At 35.2% G+C, this 14,248-nt stretch overlaps 3 protein-coding genes and 1 non-coding gene across 4 annotated transcripts; 1 reads left to right on the top strand and 3 right to left on the bottom strand.

Moving 5' to 3' along the window:
- The first annotated feature begins 2,413 nt into the window (after positions 1 to 2,413).
- On the top strand, positions 2,414 to 5,396 carry LOC105951039 (DNAse I-like superfamily protein). The gene is made up of 4 exons (XM_088816221.1): positions 2,414 to 3,565; positions 4,336 to 4,543; positions 4,657 to 4,786; positions 4,872 to 5,396. Exons 1-4 carry the CDS (start codon positions 2,649 to 2,651, stop codon positions 5,129 to 5,131), a joined length of 1,515 nt encoding a protein of 504 aa, XP_088672347.1. The 5' UTR covers positions 2,414 to 2,648; the 3' UTR covers positions 5,132 to 5,396.
- Positions 5,397 to 5,699: 303 nt separating this feature from the next.
- LOC148770871 (U4 spliceosomal RNA) lies at positions 5,700 to 5,854 on the bottom strand. Its single transcript, XR_016031070.1, has one exon. It is a non-coding gene; the product is annotated as a U4 spliceosomal RNA (small nuclear RNA).
- Positions 5,855 to 5,972: 118 nt separating this feature from the next.
- On the bottom strand, positions 5,973 to 10,484 carry LOC105951037 (Major facilitator superfamily protein). The gene is made up of 19 exons (XM_012974428.2): positions 10,338 to 10,484; positions 9,058 to 9,268; positions 8,886 to 8,948; positions 8,690 to 8,779; positions 8,554 to 8,613; positions 8,398 to 8,463; positions 8,236 to 8,301; positions 8,049 to 8,124; positions 7,892 to 7,956; positions 7,701 to 7,793; positions 7,517 to 7,597; positions 7,340 to 7,424; positions 7,206 to 7,249; positions 7,061 to 7,123; positions 6,904 to 6,963; positions 6,756 to 6,809; positions 6,601 to 6,660; positions 6,398 to 6,512; positions 5,973 to 6,301 (listed from the first exon to the last, which is right to left on the bottom strand). The coding sequence occupies exons 2-19, from the start codon at positions 9,238 to 9,240 to the stop codon at positions 6,183 to 6,185; spliced, it is 1,443 nt and encodes a 480-aa protein (XP_012829882.1). The 5' UTR covers positions 9,241 to 9,268; positions 10,338 to 10,484; the 3' UTR covers positions 5,973 to 6,182.
- A 357-nt stretch (positions 10,485 to 10,841) lies between these two features.
- On the bottom strand, positions 10,842 to 13,337 carry RKF3 (receptor-like kinase in in flowers 3). The gene has a single exon (XM_012974429.2). It carries the CDS (start codon positions 13,142 to 13,144, stop codon positions 11,204 to 11,206), a length of 1,941 nt encoding a protein of 646 aa, XP_012829883.1. The 5' UTR covers positions 13,145 to 13,337; the 3' UTR covers positions 10,842 to 11,203.
- Between the last annotated feature and the right edge of the window lie 911 nt (positions 13,338 to 14,248).

Below are 14,248 nucleotides of genomic sequence, written 5' to 3'. Positions count from 1 at the left end.
TTAGTATTAGTATTAGTATTAGTATTAGTATTAATATCAGTATTAGTATTAGTATTAATATTAGTATTAGTATTAGTATTAGTATTAGTATTAGTATTAAGATTAGAATTAGTATCAGTATGAGTACCTGTATTAGTACGAGTATGAGTATTAGTATTAGTATTAGTATTAGTATCAATATTACTATCAGTATTATATTATTATATAGTGTTATTATTAGTATTATTATTAATATTAGTATTAGTATTAGTATTAATATTAATATTAGTATTAGTATTAGTATTAGTATTATTATTAGCATTAGTATTAGCATTAGTATTAGTATTAGCATTAATATTAATATTAATATTAGTATTAGTATTAATATTAATATTAGCATTACTATTAGTATAAGTATTAGTGTCAGTATTAGTATCAATATTGATATCAGTATTGGTATTATTATTGGTATTGGTGTATACATCTTATCTCTTTTGCAATATTTATAAGTTGTGTTATTATTTGATTAATGTGCATTACTAATTGAATATTGTTAGTGATAAACTTGCAGGTTATTTGAATATCTATTGTGTTGCCTCTATGCTACTGTGTTTGTTGTTAAGTTAGTTATTTTGCAGAGGATTCACATGATGTAGTAGATTACATTCCATAAAATAGAATTATACCATATATTTTAAATTATTTCACCTAATCTTTATATCGTATTTTGCGCGTGTATATTTCTTTGTAATATTTAATTGAATTTCATATGTTACAACTCTGAGATAATTTTTTTCCCTTTCATTTTGTTTTACTTGAATTGGTGTTCTTATAAAGAGATAATCATTTAAATGTTATTATTTTTCTCATTTTGAAATTGATATCCGTGCAACGCACGGGTGAAGAACTAGTTATATTGGTTATTAAAACCCGCTGTTATCTGATTTGTGATCAAATCATGAGATTCTGCGTCAAAATTAGGTCACATTTTGAGGGTTCTATGATCTATTATTCATTTATGGTGTGGTTTAAATATTGATCTCGAAACTTTCAACTAATTACCTAATTCATTTAAATTAAAATTCGGCATCTTTTTCTTTCATACAGGCCAGCTGTACCATATTCCAAATTAAATTTCCATCATTAACAATTTATGTTGATATAGACACAGATTAATAGAAAGATGTTTTGCTGTGTTTCTGTTATTCTTTTATTCGATGCCTGCTAATTAATTAATTAGTTTCTTTAACAGATATTGAATTAACTTTTTTAAGATCAAGCTGGAGCCAAATTTTGTTGCCTATCGAACGAAAATATGTGTTTAGGTCTTGGTTCATTACATTAACAGATTGAGCTCGAACGAGTTTATAATAATGAACAATCTCGAATCGACTATACCGAGTAGCTTGATTTAATTTTCAGCCCCGAAAAATTAATAAAATTAAAAAATTAGTTTCACGACTAAGTCAATTGTATATCGTCTAATTAATTATGGGTTGATCTGCATGGTAGTGCGTGTCTATTCAACTTGCATTAAGTAATACTAGGCTTAGTTTGCAATTTTGCATGGGACATAGTGAAGTTTATTGCGTTATCCTAAAATCAAAAAATAAAAAAAGTATTATCCTTCTTTTAAGTCCTTTGATAAAATAATATTTAAATAAAGATGGAGAATATGTTTTTTATAAATATAATTTTGGATCAATAATGAATTAATAATATAAGTAGGACTTTTTTTAGGCCTTGTACATAATAAAAGAAGGTCAAAATACATATTTGATGCCCTTTAAAAATAAATTTATCTAAATAAACCATATATCATTAACAAATTCATAATTAATTCCAACTTTAAAGTTATTAACCCTAATATTGGGTTATAAGATATAAATTATGTTTCAATCAACCCCATAATAATAGTAAGTGGTCAAATATTGAAAAATTGGAAAGTCACCGCCGGCAAAAAATGCATGGGAGTTTAGTCCGCCGAGTTTTTGGTGACGTGGCGTCCCATGCAATGCATAGACCGTGTTTGTTTGTTTGTTTTGTCACTTATTATTTGCAAATTGATTTAATAAATAATAAAAAAGTACTTGTGATTCAACAAAACAGATAATTATAAAATTAGGGAGCAGTTAGGTAATTATTATAATAATTTATTTTATTTAATACTAATAATAATACAAACTTATAAACTGTCCAAACAGATACTACTACTCATCTTCTGATCCTGCACTTGTTCCCTTCTTGGAGCAGTTGGGCTTTCTCTTTATATTAAATTATTTTTTTTCTTTTTCCTTTTTTCTTTTTTATTGGGTGGGTTTTAAAGTTTAAAGATATTTTTGTTTTACCAAAGTTTGTAAAAATTAAAATTAAATTTAAATTAAAAGTATATTATAAATAAGAATTTAATAAAAGTATAATTGACCTGTCAAAAGTCGCCGGTCCATTTCATTCAATACTCTCCAAAGTTTCAACCTCAATAGAATCTCAAAACTTCAACCAAACAAACACTCTCTCTCTCTCTTTCTCTCTCTTCTTTCTCTCACTAAAAAAAGACTTTCACACACAGTTCACACTGCTTCCAATCATAATCATATTTCTATTTCATGCTAGCAAAAAGAATAACAATCACTCTTTCATGAAAGATTGAAACCCTGCAACAAAAAAAAATGCTGAAAGTATTCAACAAGAAGCTCCGGCGTCTCTGCTCCAGACTGGGATGGCCGGTTCGACGCCGGTCCAGGCCGAAGATCGTCGTCGTGAAAAAGCTCGGAAAATCCAACTCGAGAACCCACGCCGATCAAAAGGACTCGCCGAACAGCACCACCGTTTCCTCCGCCGTGATCCATCCCAGCGGCGGCGAATTCGGAGGCATGAAACCGGTGAGGTTCGCCACATTTAATGCTGCCCTCTTCTCCATGGCACCAGCGGTCCCCGACACAGGCATTTCATCAAACACTTTCGACTCAGAATTCCCAGCGAAAAAAATCTTACTCGATCACAGTTCAAGAGGAGCAAAATCCATGAACGATCGACCCAAGAGTATACTGAAACAATCCCCACTTCATCCCATCACCACCGCCGCCATGATCGCTCAAGATAATCTCCCTCGCCAGCCGAAATTCGCGAAATCGAGATTAAGGGTTTCGATAAATCTCCCAGATAACGAGATATCGTTGAAGAGAAGTGGGCAGTTGAGTTTCTCCACCACCGCCGCCGCCTTGGATGGACCATCAAGCAGCAGCAGCAGCAGCATAAGCAGAATTCTGAAAGGGAAGGCGCCGTTGAGATCAAACAGTCTGCATCATTCGAGCAAAACGACGGCGTACGGAGACGATGAATATAGGAGTAGTCGTCGAACAATTGTGGATGTACTGAGAGAGTTGAATGCTGATGTATTGGCATTGCAGGATGTGAAAGCAGAGGAGGAGAAAAATATGAAGCCATTGTCAGATTTAGCAGCTGCTTTGGGGATGAACTATGTTTTTGCAGAGAGTTGGGCGCCTGATTATGGCAATGCTATTTTGTCTAAGTGGCCGATTAAGAGGTGGAAAGCTCAGAAAATCTTCGATGATTCTGATATCAGGTTTTTTTTTTTTTAATTAATTCATTCTTTTGTGTTCTTTCTGCTACTGTTTCAAGATTGGTTTTTTACAGTGCAATTGTTTTTTTTTTAAAATTCACAGAAACTTAGTGTGTGTTAGGATTTTAATGAACCAAATTGAATATGAAAGGGGCTGTCTTGTCTGGTTGATTGATATGATATTTGAATAATTTCATTAAAATCTTGGCTGTGAAATTATTTTGTTGGCTCTCTCTCTCTCTCTCTCTCTCTCTCTCTCTCTCTCTCTCTTTGTGTGTGTGTGTGTGCGTGTGTGTGTGAGAGAGAGAGGGAGATTGGGAGGAATGCAATGAACCTCTGTAGTGGAAACACTGAAACAAGTTTATTCCTTTTTGGAGGCTTCTTTTGTCTGTGTCTGTATGTATTTATGCAACTTTTTTCCTTTGTGGAAAATCAAAATGAAGAAAAATTGGATCAGTATTTCTGTGGAGTATAAATGGGAAAAAATGAAATTGAAAGCAAAAAAGGGCATTAATGTAAGTTGCACCATTAATGCAAGCTTTCAATACCAGTTCATGCACAGCTAGCTGGTTTCCCCACACCCACAACAGAATCTACCCATGTGTTGTGCTACTAGTACCAAAAATAAAGATGCATCATCTAATTAAAGTTATAATCAAATGAAAACAGCACTATTAAAAATTGAATTTTTTTTATAGATATAATCAAGAATCAAGCAATATTGAAGAAGTAAATTAGAAATCATGAGTATTGATAAGCCCATTTATGTGCAGGAATGTATTGAAAGCCACGATTGATGTACCTCAAGCCGGAGAAATGAACTTCTTTTGTACACTTCTCGATCATTTAGACGAGAAATGGAGGATGAAGCAAATCAACTCCATTATCCAATCAACGGGGGTTCCTCATATTTTAGCCGGAGGCTTAAATTCTCTCGACGAATCAGATTACTCTCAAGAAAGATGGACAGACATCGTAAAGGTAATATAAATATAAATATATTACGGTTTTCTAACAAGTTATTGATAATTAATTTGTCCCAACATATTATTTAGTGTCACGATTTTTATTTTTTTTTGGGTATCTTATGTTAGTACTATGAAGAAATGGGAAAACCGACACCCAAAGCTGAGGTGATGAAGTATCTAAAGAGCAAAGAATACACAGATGCAAAGGATTTCGCGGGCGAATGCGAATCGGTTGTCATGATTGCCAAAGGACAAAGTAAGAATATTTTTTGTTATATATTTATATGTAGAAATTTCTGACCTTTTACGCGGGATTTAATTTTATTGGACATAATGTATAGGTGTACAAGGTACATGCAAATACGGAACTCGAATAGATTACATATTATCATCAGAAAATGCACCGTATAAGTTTGTCCCGGGTTCGTATTCGGTTTTTTCTTCGAAAGGAACTTCTGATCATCATATAGTGAAAGTTGATTTGATAAAAGTAGGAGAAAATAATCAGCAATGTACGAGTAGAAAAACGAGGCAGCACAGGAAAAGAACGGTTAAGATCGTACATTCTTCGTTTCCGTCAAAGGGTATATGGAAGATTTGATCTTGAAGAACTGATCAATTTTTTTTTATTATTATTTTTTTAATTATTTTCTGAGGAATTTGATTGGGCAGATTTGGTCCTGGAAAGATAGGAAATAGATGAATAAATTAAAGATACAACAATATGACAGTGATTGAATACATAGTATAGTGATGATAGTTAGGCTGTGATCTCTGTTTTTTTTTTTTTTTGGTGCTTTATTTTGTAATGTTTGGTTGTGTGTAATATTATTAAAATAACGCAAAAGTCCCTTATATTGTGATTATTTGCCAATTTAGTCCAAAAATAAAGTTGACCCGGACTCAAATGGGTTGTAGACTCGGATTCGGGAAAAACATAGTTGGGCTGGGAATATAGTCAGGCTCAACTACAATAAAATCGTATTTAGCCCAATAAATAATCAGGACCGAACTTAAAATTTCCATTATCCAAAGCTTACTTCCGCCACTATTCCAGAATGTCACAATTGAATTGAATTGAATCTACGAATTGGAATATGATCAATTTTGATGATAATCCAATAAAAATAGAACAATCAAAACAAAAAATTAAAGACTAAGAAATGTAGGGCTTTACCCTAGTAAAAGGGAGCCCTTCCAGAAATTCTCGAGGGCTTAGGCAGAACCCAAGCCCAGGAGGGGGTTTGGAAATAGTTTTCAACCAGCAATAGACGCGCCTCGGTTAGAACCTCATTAGCTGCGTCATTGCCCCAAGCGCAAAGATAAATTTCCACTCCCCCCATTCCTCCTTTTTATAATACCCTTCTCTCAATCCCTTTTCTATTCGCAACCGATGTGGGACAAAATTAATAACTTCTTTCTTTGTATCCATGAAATCGATGTGGGATAAAAAAACCATTTTATATTACTCCATTTTATTTTGTTGAATATAGTGAAAATACACTCACAGTATATCTCTGACCAACCATGGTTATCAACAAAAAAAATAAACTGAGAACACATAACATTATTCTTTTAACATCACTGAATCGAAGTTTGCTCTTCACTGAAAAAAATCGAAAACAAAAAAATATTCTTCTTGGTGTATTTTCTCACGACGCGTTTATAGCTGTCTGTATTTGTTCGAGAGTTCTCCCTTTAGTTTCGGGGACAACCTTAATCACGAATACAATGGCAAGTGCGTTCACCGCAGCGTAAAGAACGAACGTCCCTGCAAAATCATTGCATGTTCATTACTATTAAGAAGCAAAAAAAATCCCGAGAAATAATTCAAACAATCGGAAAGTAGTAAGTAAAGTGTACTCACCGTAGGAGCTCCAGCTCATGAGAAAGTTAAAAGTGTAGGAAACAGCCCACGCACCGAACCAGTTCACAAGTGTTGCTAGACTTCCAGCAACTCCTTTAATGTTTATCGGAAATATCTGCGTTTTAGAAATGACAATTTAATTTTTCTGAAATTTCGAGATTTTATTAATTGAATAAAAAAATTCAAGATTATTTTTGTCGTACCTCAGACATCACCACCCATGGAACTGCTCCCATTCCCACTGAGAAAGCCCCTATATAAACCTTTTGTTTTTCCATCCAAAATTTTAAACGATTATTTTTTTTATTTTTCGTTAATTTTTTTGAATATAAAAAAAGCATCCGAAAAAAAAAATTACCAATATGCCAGTGACAGCAAGTGCTGGAGTTACTTCGGAGGCAAGTCCTTGATCCTGATCCAGAGTTATAATAATATTCTTCCTCACTCAAATTCGTTCACGAACCAAAAAAAAAAAGTTTAAATAAAAAAAAATGAATATAATTTACCTTGAGATAGAATGAACTCCCTGTGAGGAGACAACCTAGGACCAACCCTGCCCCAGAAACCTGGACACAAGTGCCGATTTTTGCTTACATTACGGATAATGTAAAAACAATATTAATTCAAGCTTGTAAGTAGATATATATATGTAGTGAAATGTACCACTAAAAGAGGTTTTCGTCCTGCTCTGTCGATTAATGTAGCACCTAGAGCAGTGATTACGACCTGGCAAAGATAACGTCGATTTTCATTAAAATAAATTTATGTCTAGAAATTATATTTTTGATTAAAACTTATAATTAATTACCTGAAGAATAGCATAGATTATGGTTCCGACATCAGCTGGAAATCCTGTAAATATTTTACGTAATATGATGCTGAGCTCCCGATTTTTTTTTATTTTTTTTTTATAGTTTTATGGGAAATTAATGATATATTTACCTGAGGACTCAAAAATGCTGCTGGTGTAGAAACAAATACCGTTGATCCCTCCGAATTGTTGACACACCATTAGTCCAACTCCAATCTGTGTCACATAAATTGAATTTTCGATATGCTAATTAGGAAACAATATTTAAATTAAAAAAAAAATTAAGACAAGGATACCGTAGTTAGTACCGTGACTGAGCGTAAATATCGCCTTTGAAATAAGTCGAGCACTTTGGCCTTTGGAAGGCTCTCCAGAGTTTCTATATAATCCTGTCGAAACGAAAGATACATATTATCTGCATTCATTCTACAACTTGCAAAATGAAGACGATCTTTATTTTTTTTTATTTTAAGATTATGTATATATATATACTTGAATTTCAGCTGCCTCGACAGATATGTCACAATTCTTCCCACGTAGTCGTCTTAATGAAGCTTCAAACTCTTTCCGTTTTCCTTGCTTCGCCTGAAAAAAAAAATATTTTTTATTACATCAGCGAGCTTTTTTTAGCAGCCGTTGGATCATAATATCGAGGAAGATATACTCGGGATATTGCTAATTACCAGCCATCTAGGGGACTCTGGAATTATAGCAAGGCCGATAAGAAGAACTGCACAAGGGACTATGCCTGCATACAGATTGGAGTCAATTAATTATTTCGTTATCTTTAATCGAAAAAAACTTATGTTTCGTTTCTTTATAATGAATATAGAAATATACCTACTAATGCTAAAACCCTCCATGTGAGCAATGTGCCTATAATAAACGACACGGACACTCCCATACAAATCATAAGCTGCATAGTTTGTCGGAACGAGCAAATAAACCTTAAAACCTTTTCAACTATCGAACAAAAGTTGTAAAAATTATTTATGTCGATAAATCAATTTTTTTTTGGGTTATTAACCTGGTTTATTGTTGTCAAAGCTCCTCTTAATTCCTTGGGAGCAATCTCAGCTATGAATACCGGAACCTACTCGACGAAAAAAGTGAATTAAAAAAAAAACAGAGGTAAATCTAGCATATTGAGTTTCGAATTTTCGATATTTTAACATATTACAGAATTTACCACATAAGAGAAAACTCCCATTCCATATCCAGTTGCCAATCTCCCTACATCCAGAAGAACCGGCCCCTGTCGAAATATTTATCGGATTTACTAAATCAAGATTTTTTATTTATTTATTTATGCTAAATTAAGGTAAATGTAATAATAATGGAAAACCTGAGCAAAGAAAATGGACAGCCACCCTGCTGTACAAAATCCACTCGATGTTATCATAGCCTGTTTTGCATTTTCAAATTCGATAAATCCAACACTTATTGTCAAATTTAACGATTTTAAGAAACTAAATTATTACCCCTTTACGCCCTATATAATCTGCGATTTTACCGCTAGTGATTGCACCGATCATTGCTCCGAACGTCAATATCGACCCAAACAACGAGTACTGCACCCGAAAAAAATTAAAAATTAATAAAACAGAGTTAATTAACTTCGAACTGATATTCCTAAGCTTATTCAAAGATTATACTCATGATTAACTTTGAACTAACCTCTGCTAATGATAAGTTTACATCTTCTCTGATTGCAGCCTGTGTAGGCGATGAATACCCTGCCTATCAAATTATACATCACCAATAAAAAAAATTAAGGAACATAATTCTTACAACAACAACAACAAAAAAAAAAAAAAAAAAAAAGAAAAAAGAAAAAAGAAGGACATACGCAAGCTCCGAAAGCATAGGAACCGCAGACAGCAACGAATGTAGTGAGATAAATCATGCATCTGTCTTCTTTGATGGCTTTCTTGATTCGATCGCCATTTTCTGATATCTCGTCTCGTGCAGTAATAAGTGGAGCTCTCATATCGTCGTTTTCGGTTTTCTCTATGTCCTGATCTTTAGCCATCTTTTGTTTCTCTGCTAATGTATGTTTACTTGCCAAATTGAAGAAATGTCAATAAAAAAGTATATACCATATATGTTTTCAGTAGGTCAGAAATTTATAGTTTAAACTATAAAAAAATAATAAATAAATAATGTGATTGTGTATGTCGTTTTATATTAGCTGACAGATATACCCTCAGCTAAAAATGTAAAAAAAAATTAAAAAAAAAAAATTCATCCTCCTGAAGGTGAATTTGAATGATTAGATACGTAAACAGAACGTAATTTCGATGCAAATTAGTAGTTACGTGTAGAACAGAAGCAACTATGTCGATGATTACTCGTTTTTTTTTATGTTTGTTAGGCTAATCACTTTTTTTCAAGGGCTGAAAGAGGATCAAAAACTGCGAATTACTCGATAAGTCGATTCGATTAGAAGCTTGTTTTAAGCTCGAGTTCTAACCAAAGTCGAACGCATATTTTGGCAAGATGTAAATAAAAATCCAGCTGTCGGTCACTCAAAAAATGAACGGATGAAACTCAGTCACCAATCAATGTTAGCTAATAAGGACAATGTATGCAAGTATATAACACAATTTATGACCACTTGCAGTGATGATGCTTATTTACATGTGATGTCTACATTTGCTTACATATTAAAAAAATTAAAAAAAATCACAATCAGAATTTGAAAACTCAAATGATTTTTTTGTTTGTTTTCGTTTTATATATTAAAGATTATCACTTGCCAGAAAAAAATTAAAATAATACATCATATGAAGTTATTATATCTTCACCTACCAGAAGGGAAGCCCTCACCTATCACTTTCCAACTTCATTCAACATTTCTTGCTATTACAAGAAATCGAAAAAAAAATAATAATAATAAAAAAAAAATATGTTTTTCCATACCAAACGTTAGCATTTGGAAATCCAGATTAGAGTTTACTGTTTAGAGATATTTTTTTTAATAATCCAAACAATGTAATGTGAATCAACGTTACAAATTGGAAATCTTATAAAACCAGATTCTTGAACCAGAAAAAAGACCTTTGGATCCGGTCGTAATACAAAATCGATTTTAAGAAAAATAAAATAAAATAAAATAAACGAACTCACATTTTCGATGTGCTAACATGGGAAGCTGGTCTGTGTTCTTGTTCTTATCTTGCATGAAACAATATGCATTGCCCCCTCAAACGTCCATACTGGTTTCTTTTTTCTTTTTATGGTGATTGATTTTTTTATTTTATTTTTCATTTTTATGTTTTCTTTTTTTGGGATTTTAAAAAAAACATAAATGTTTGTTTACAATTGTGTGGTGCCTAGTATGAAACAGCCAATTCAAGGTTGGGCTAATCTTAAAAGGGTAATTACTAATTATCAATAATTGTAAAGTAATTTAATGACCGCCTTTAACCCTTATTAAGGAACTTATTTAAAATACTACCATATAAAATTGTTACCTTAGATGGAGTGAGTTAGAACATGCCCTTAATTATGAATGAATATACACTATTTTATACACAATTTTATTGCATCTTTTTCATCTTTCAATAATACTATCTACCTCAATCAAATTATCACCAACTTAGAACACAATACAAACACAAGCTAATTCAATTTGTAGCTCAACAAAAAAAAAAATAAAAAAAAAATAAAAAAAATTAATCAAATACAGAAAATAACATCGAAATCAATCGAACGAACGCTTCCAACAACTCGTAAAGCTCAAAGGCGCTCTAATCGGAGCACAAGTTACCTTTGCTAAGCATGATCATGCTTCAATCTTTACACTAGTATCTCCATCATTCAAGAATATAACTCCATTCTGTTTTTTCAACTCTCTATATATATACATTAACTAGTTTCAACTCTATAAAATTCAGTTTTTTTTTTGAATGAATCAACACAAAAATATTAATCAGCTGCCAAAAAATTATCTCTCGAAAAAAAAGGCGAAAGAGCCACCGACCTTCTAGACGCTACCGACCACCATCCTTCTCTTCTTCGTCATCATCGTCATCTTCCTTGAGTGACTCAGAATAAGACTGATAACCGGCCCGAGTCGACAGCTGTCCAGAACCGCCACTACTACTCACCGACCTCTCGATATCCTCGATATTCGCTATAAGAGATATCGGCCTATCCGGTATCCTGGGAAAAGCTACATTCATATCCAGCATTTTAACAACGTCGTCCATCGTAGGCCGTGCATACAACTGAGGGTGCGAACACAGAACCGCCACCAAAACATACCTCTCCACAACGTCACTCGGCCCCAACTCAGTCATACCCTCTTCAACCACATCCATAGCTTTCCCTTCCCTAACCAAAGACCAAGCCCAATCAGTCACTAAAATCGGCGGCTGCCCGTCGTTCGAAGAAACGAGCGCTTTTCTCCCACTCAAGATTTCAAGAAGCACCACCCCAAAGCTATACACGTCGCTCCTTTCGGTCAACTGTCCGTATAACGCGTACTCGGGCGCCACGTACCCCATTGTACCTGCAACTCTAGTGCTCAAGTGCGTCATTCCTTCGGGATTGAACTTTGCCAATCCGAAATCGGCTACTTTAGGCTCAAACTTCTCGTCTAGTAGTATATTACTCGCTTTGATGTCTCGGTGGATGATTCCAGGCTGTGCGCCGTGATGCAGATACGATAAACCCATGGCAGTTCCCATTGCTATCTTCTGGCGTATGGGCCAGCTCAGCTTCCGGTCCGTCGCCCCGAATATGTGATCGTGTACGCTCCCATTTTTCATCAGATCGCATACGATTATTCTCTGGTGCCCTTCGAGAGGAGTTGTGGCCGTGCAGTACCCTCGTAATGCGACTAAGTTTACGTGGCGGACACTGGCTATGACTTCGACTTCGTGCGTGAACACGGCGTCGCCCGAAGCAGAGCAGTTCTTGAATCTCTTTAATGCTACTTCGGTGCCGTCGGGGAGTGTGCCTTTGTACACATTCCCGTACCCTCCTTTTCCGATTATGTTTTCTCTCGAGAAATTCTTGGTTGCGGCTTTGATTTCGTCGAATGTGAATCTGATTAGGTTTGTGCTTGCGCTGATTGAGTCCAATCCGGATGCGGTGTTGGTGTTGGTGTTGTTCTTCATATCGATGAGTTTTTGCTTTAAGATTTTGGCCCTTTTCCGCCGGAAAAAACAGAACAGAGAAAACCCTAGAACCAGAAGCAGGACACAGCCCGCCAGAGAAACATAGATGGCAATTTTTTTGATCTTGCCGCTAGAATTGGACGATGCGAAATTGAGATTGAACAAGCACTTGGCCGTACCTTTGTCGGTGGGGCCGAAATGGTTGCCGTACGCGGCGGCGTAGATGAACGGGTAGGCGGTGCAGTCGGATACGTTCCAGATTTCGCGGCCCGGGAGGTACGAAGCCTGGATGCTGGACAGCGTGGTGGTGCACGTGGCGCAGGGGGAGTTGTTGTCGAGGGACTGGTTGCAGGCGGCGATTAGGTTGTCGACGGCGGGCGGCGGGACGAGGGTTTCGAACTCCGAGCGCGTGGTGACGTTCATGCAGCCGCGCGTGATCCACTCGGTCTGGAACCCGCAGCGGCGGCGGATGTCGAAATCGGGGACGAACTCGGTGACAAAGGACTCGTAAGCGTCCCAGCACGCCTCGGCCGACTCCGGCGGCGGGAGGAATGAACCGGTTAGCCGGAGGTGCTCTGACATAACGAGGCGGAGGCCTTGGAGGATGTACTGGCACTCGAATCGGGTATCCACTCTGACGCGCTTCGACGCCGGAGCCAGCCGCCGCAGAACGCTGAAGTCCAGCGGGCATCGGGTAGAAACGGTGCCGTTTTGGAGGAGGGAACGGCGGAAGAAACCGGCGGCGGATGGAGCGGTTAACAGTTGGGTAAATGAGAGGAAAAAAACAAGAAAATAAAAGAAACGACACATGATGATTTACATGAGGGGGGTTTTGGCGTGAGGTGAGAGGCTAACAGAAAAATGGAGATGAGAGCAGAGCGTCTTCTTCTCCACTAAAACAAACGCAGACAAATTGTAGAGAGAGAAAGTGGACTTCAAAGGAAAGAGGAGAGAGAGAATATTTGACTGTTATTAATTATTAGCACTAGCAGTTGATCTGATCATCATCGAATTTTAGGGTCTTCTTTTTCTCAAATTATTAATTAATTAATATTATTAAATGCCATTACGGTACAAGTTACTTTTTCCCCAAAAGAATATGATTTATTTGTTAATTATTTATTTCAGAGATGCATACGTAAAATAATTAAATTATATATTATTATTTGCGTCGTTTAATATTTCTCGCATGAATGCTTTATGCTTCATAGTTCATATGATTTCACTTGAAAATGTACTTAATTTTAGTTGACTATATACTACTATCCATATATAAGTAAAAATAAAAATTGTTTGATTTAAAAAAAAAAAACTTATAAATGTCAGAAATTAGTTACTTATGCAACAAAAAAGGATTTTTTTAATTTGTAATCTTGTTTTTAATAATTGAATTTCGTACTTTATTTATTTTTTTATTAATATATTTTGTAATTTCATGCTGTTGTTAATGGAGAAGTTCATAGCAGTCCCATATCAATTAAATGGGCCTGATCAATTTCATATACTTAAAAACAGGGCCCACGTATTTTTACCTGTAGCTATTATGAGCCCACTTATCTCGCAGCCCAATAACAAGTACATAATGGATCTATTTTTCAATTTGACTTCTCATCATAATGCAATAAATTAGTAACGGTGGTCCCGTAATCGATGATCTAGCAGTTAGAGAAAGCGAACTCGTCGTATGAATTGATCAAAGTTTGAATTACAGTCGTATCAATTAGTTTGATCAGCTTCTCTAATGTGACTTACGTCTCTCGTATAATTTGTAAGTTAGTATACGAAAATGTAGAATTTATCCAGTGTACCTATCTGATTGGTTCCGTGAAAAAACGATTAACAACTTTTTTATAAGGAGGAACCCCGTTTTTGAAGTTTACTTATATAGTGTAATGAAACAAGTATAATTGAGTT

The sequence above is a fragment of the Erythranthe guttata genome, chromosome 4 (assembly GCF_056151865.1).
Source record: "Erythranthe guttata isolate IM_541 chromosome 4, IM_541, whole genome shotgun sequence".
NCBI lineage: Eukaryota > Viridiplantae > Streptophyta > Magnoliopsida > Lamiales > Phrymaceae > Erythranthe > Erythranthe guttata.
The sequence above is the reverse complement of the archived record's forward strand: the minus strand, read 5'-3'. Positions and strand labels throughout refer to the sequence as shown.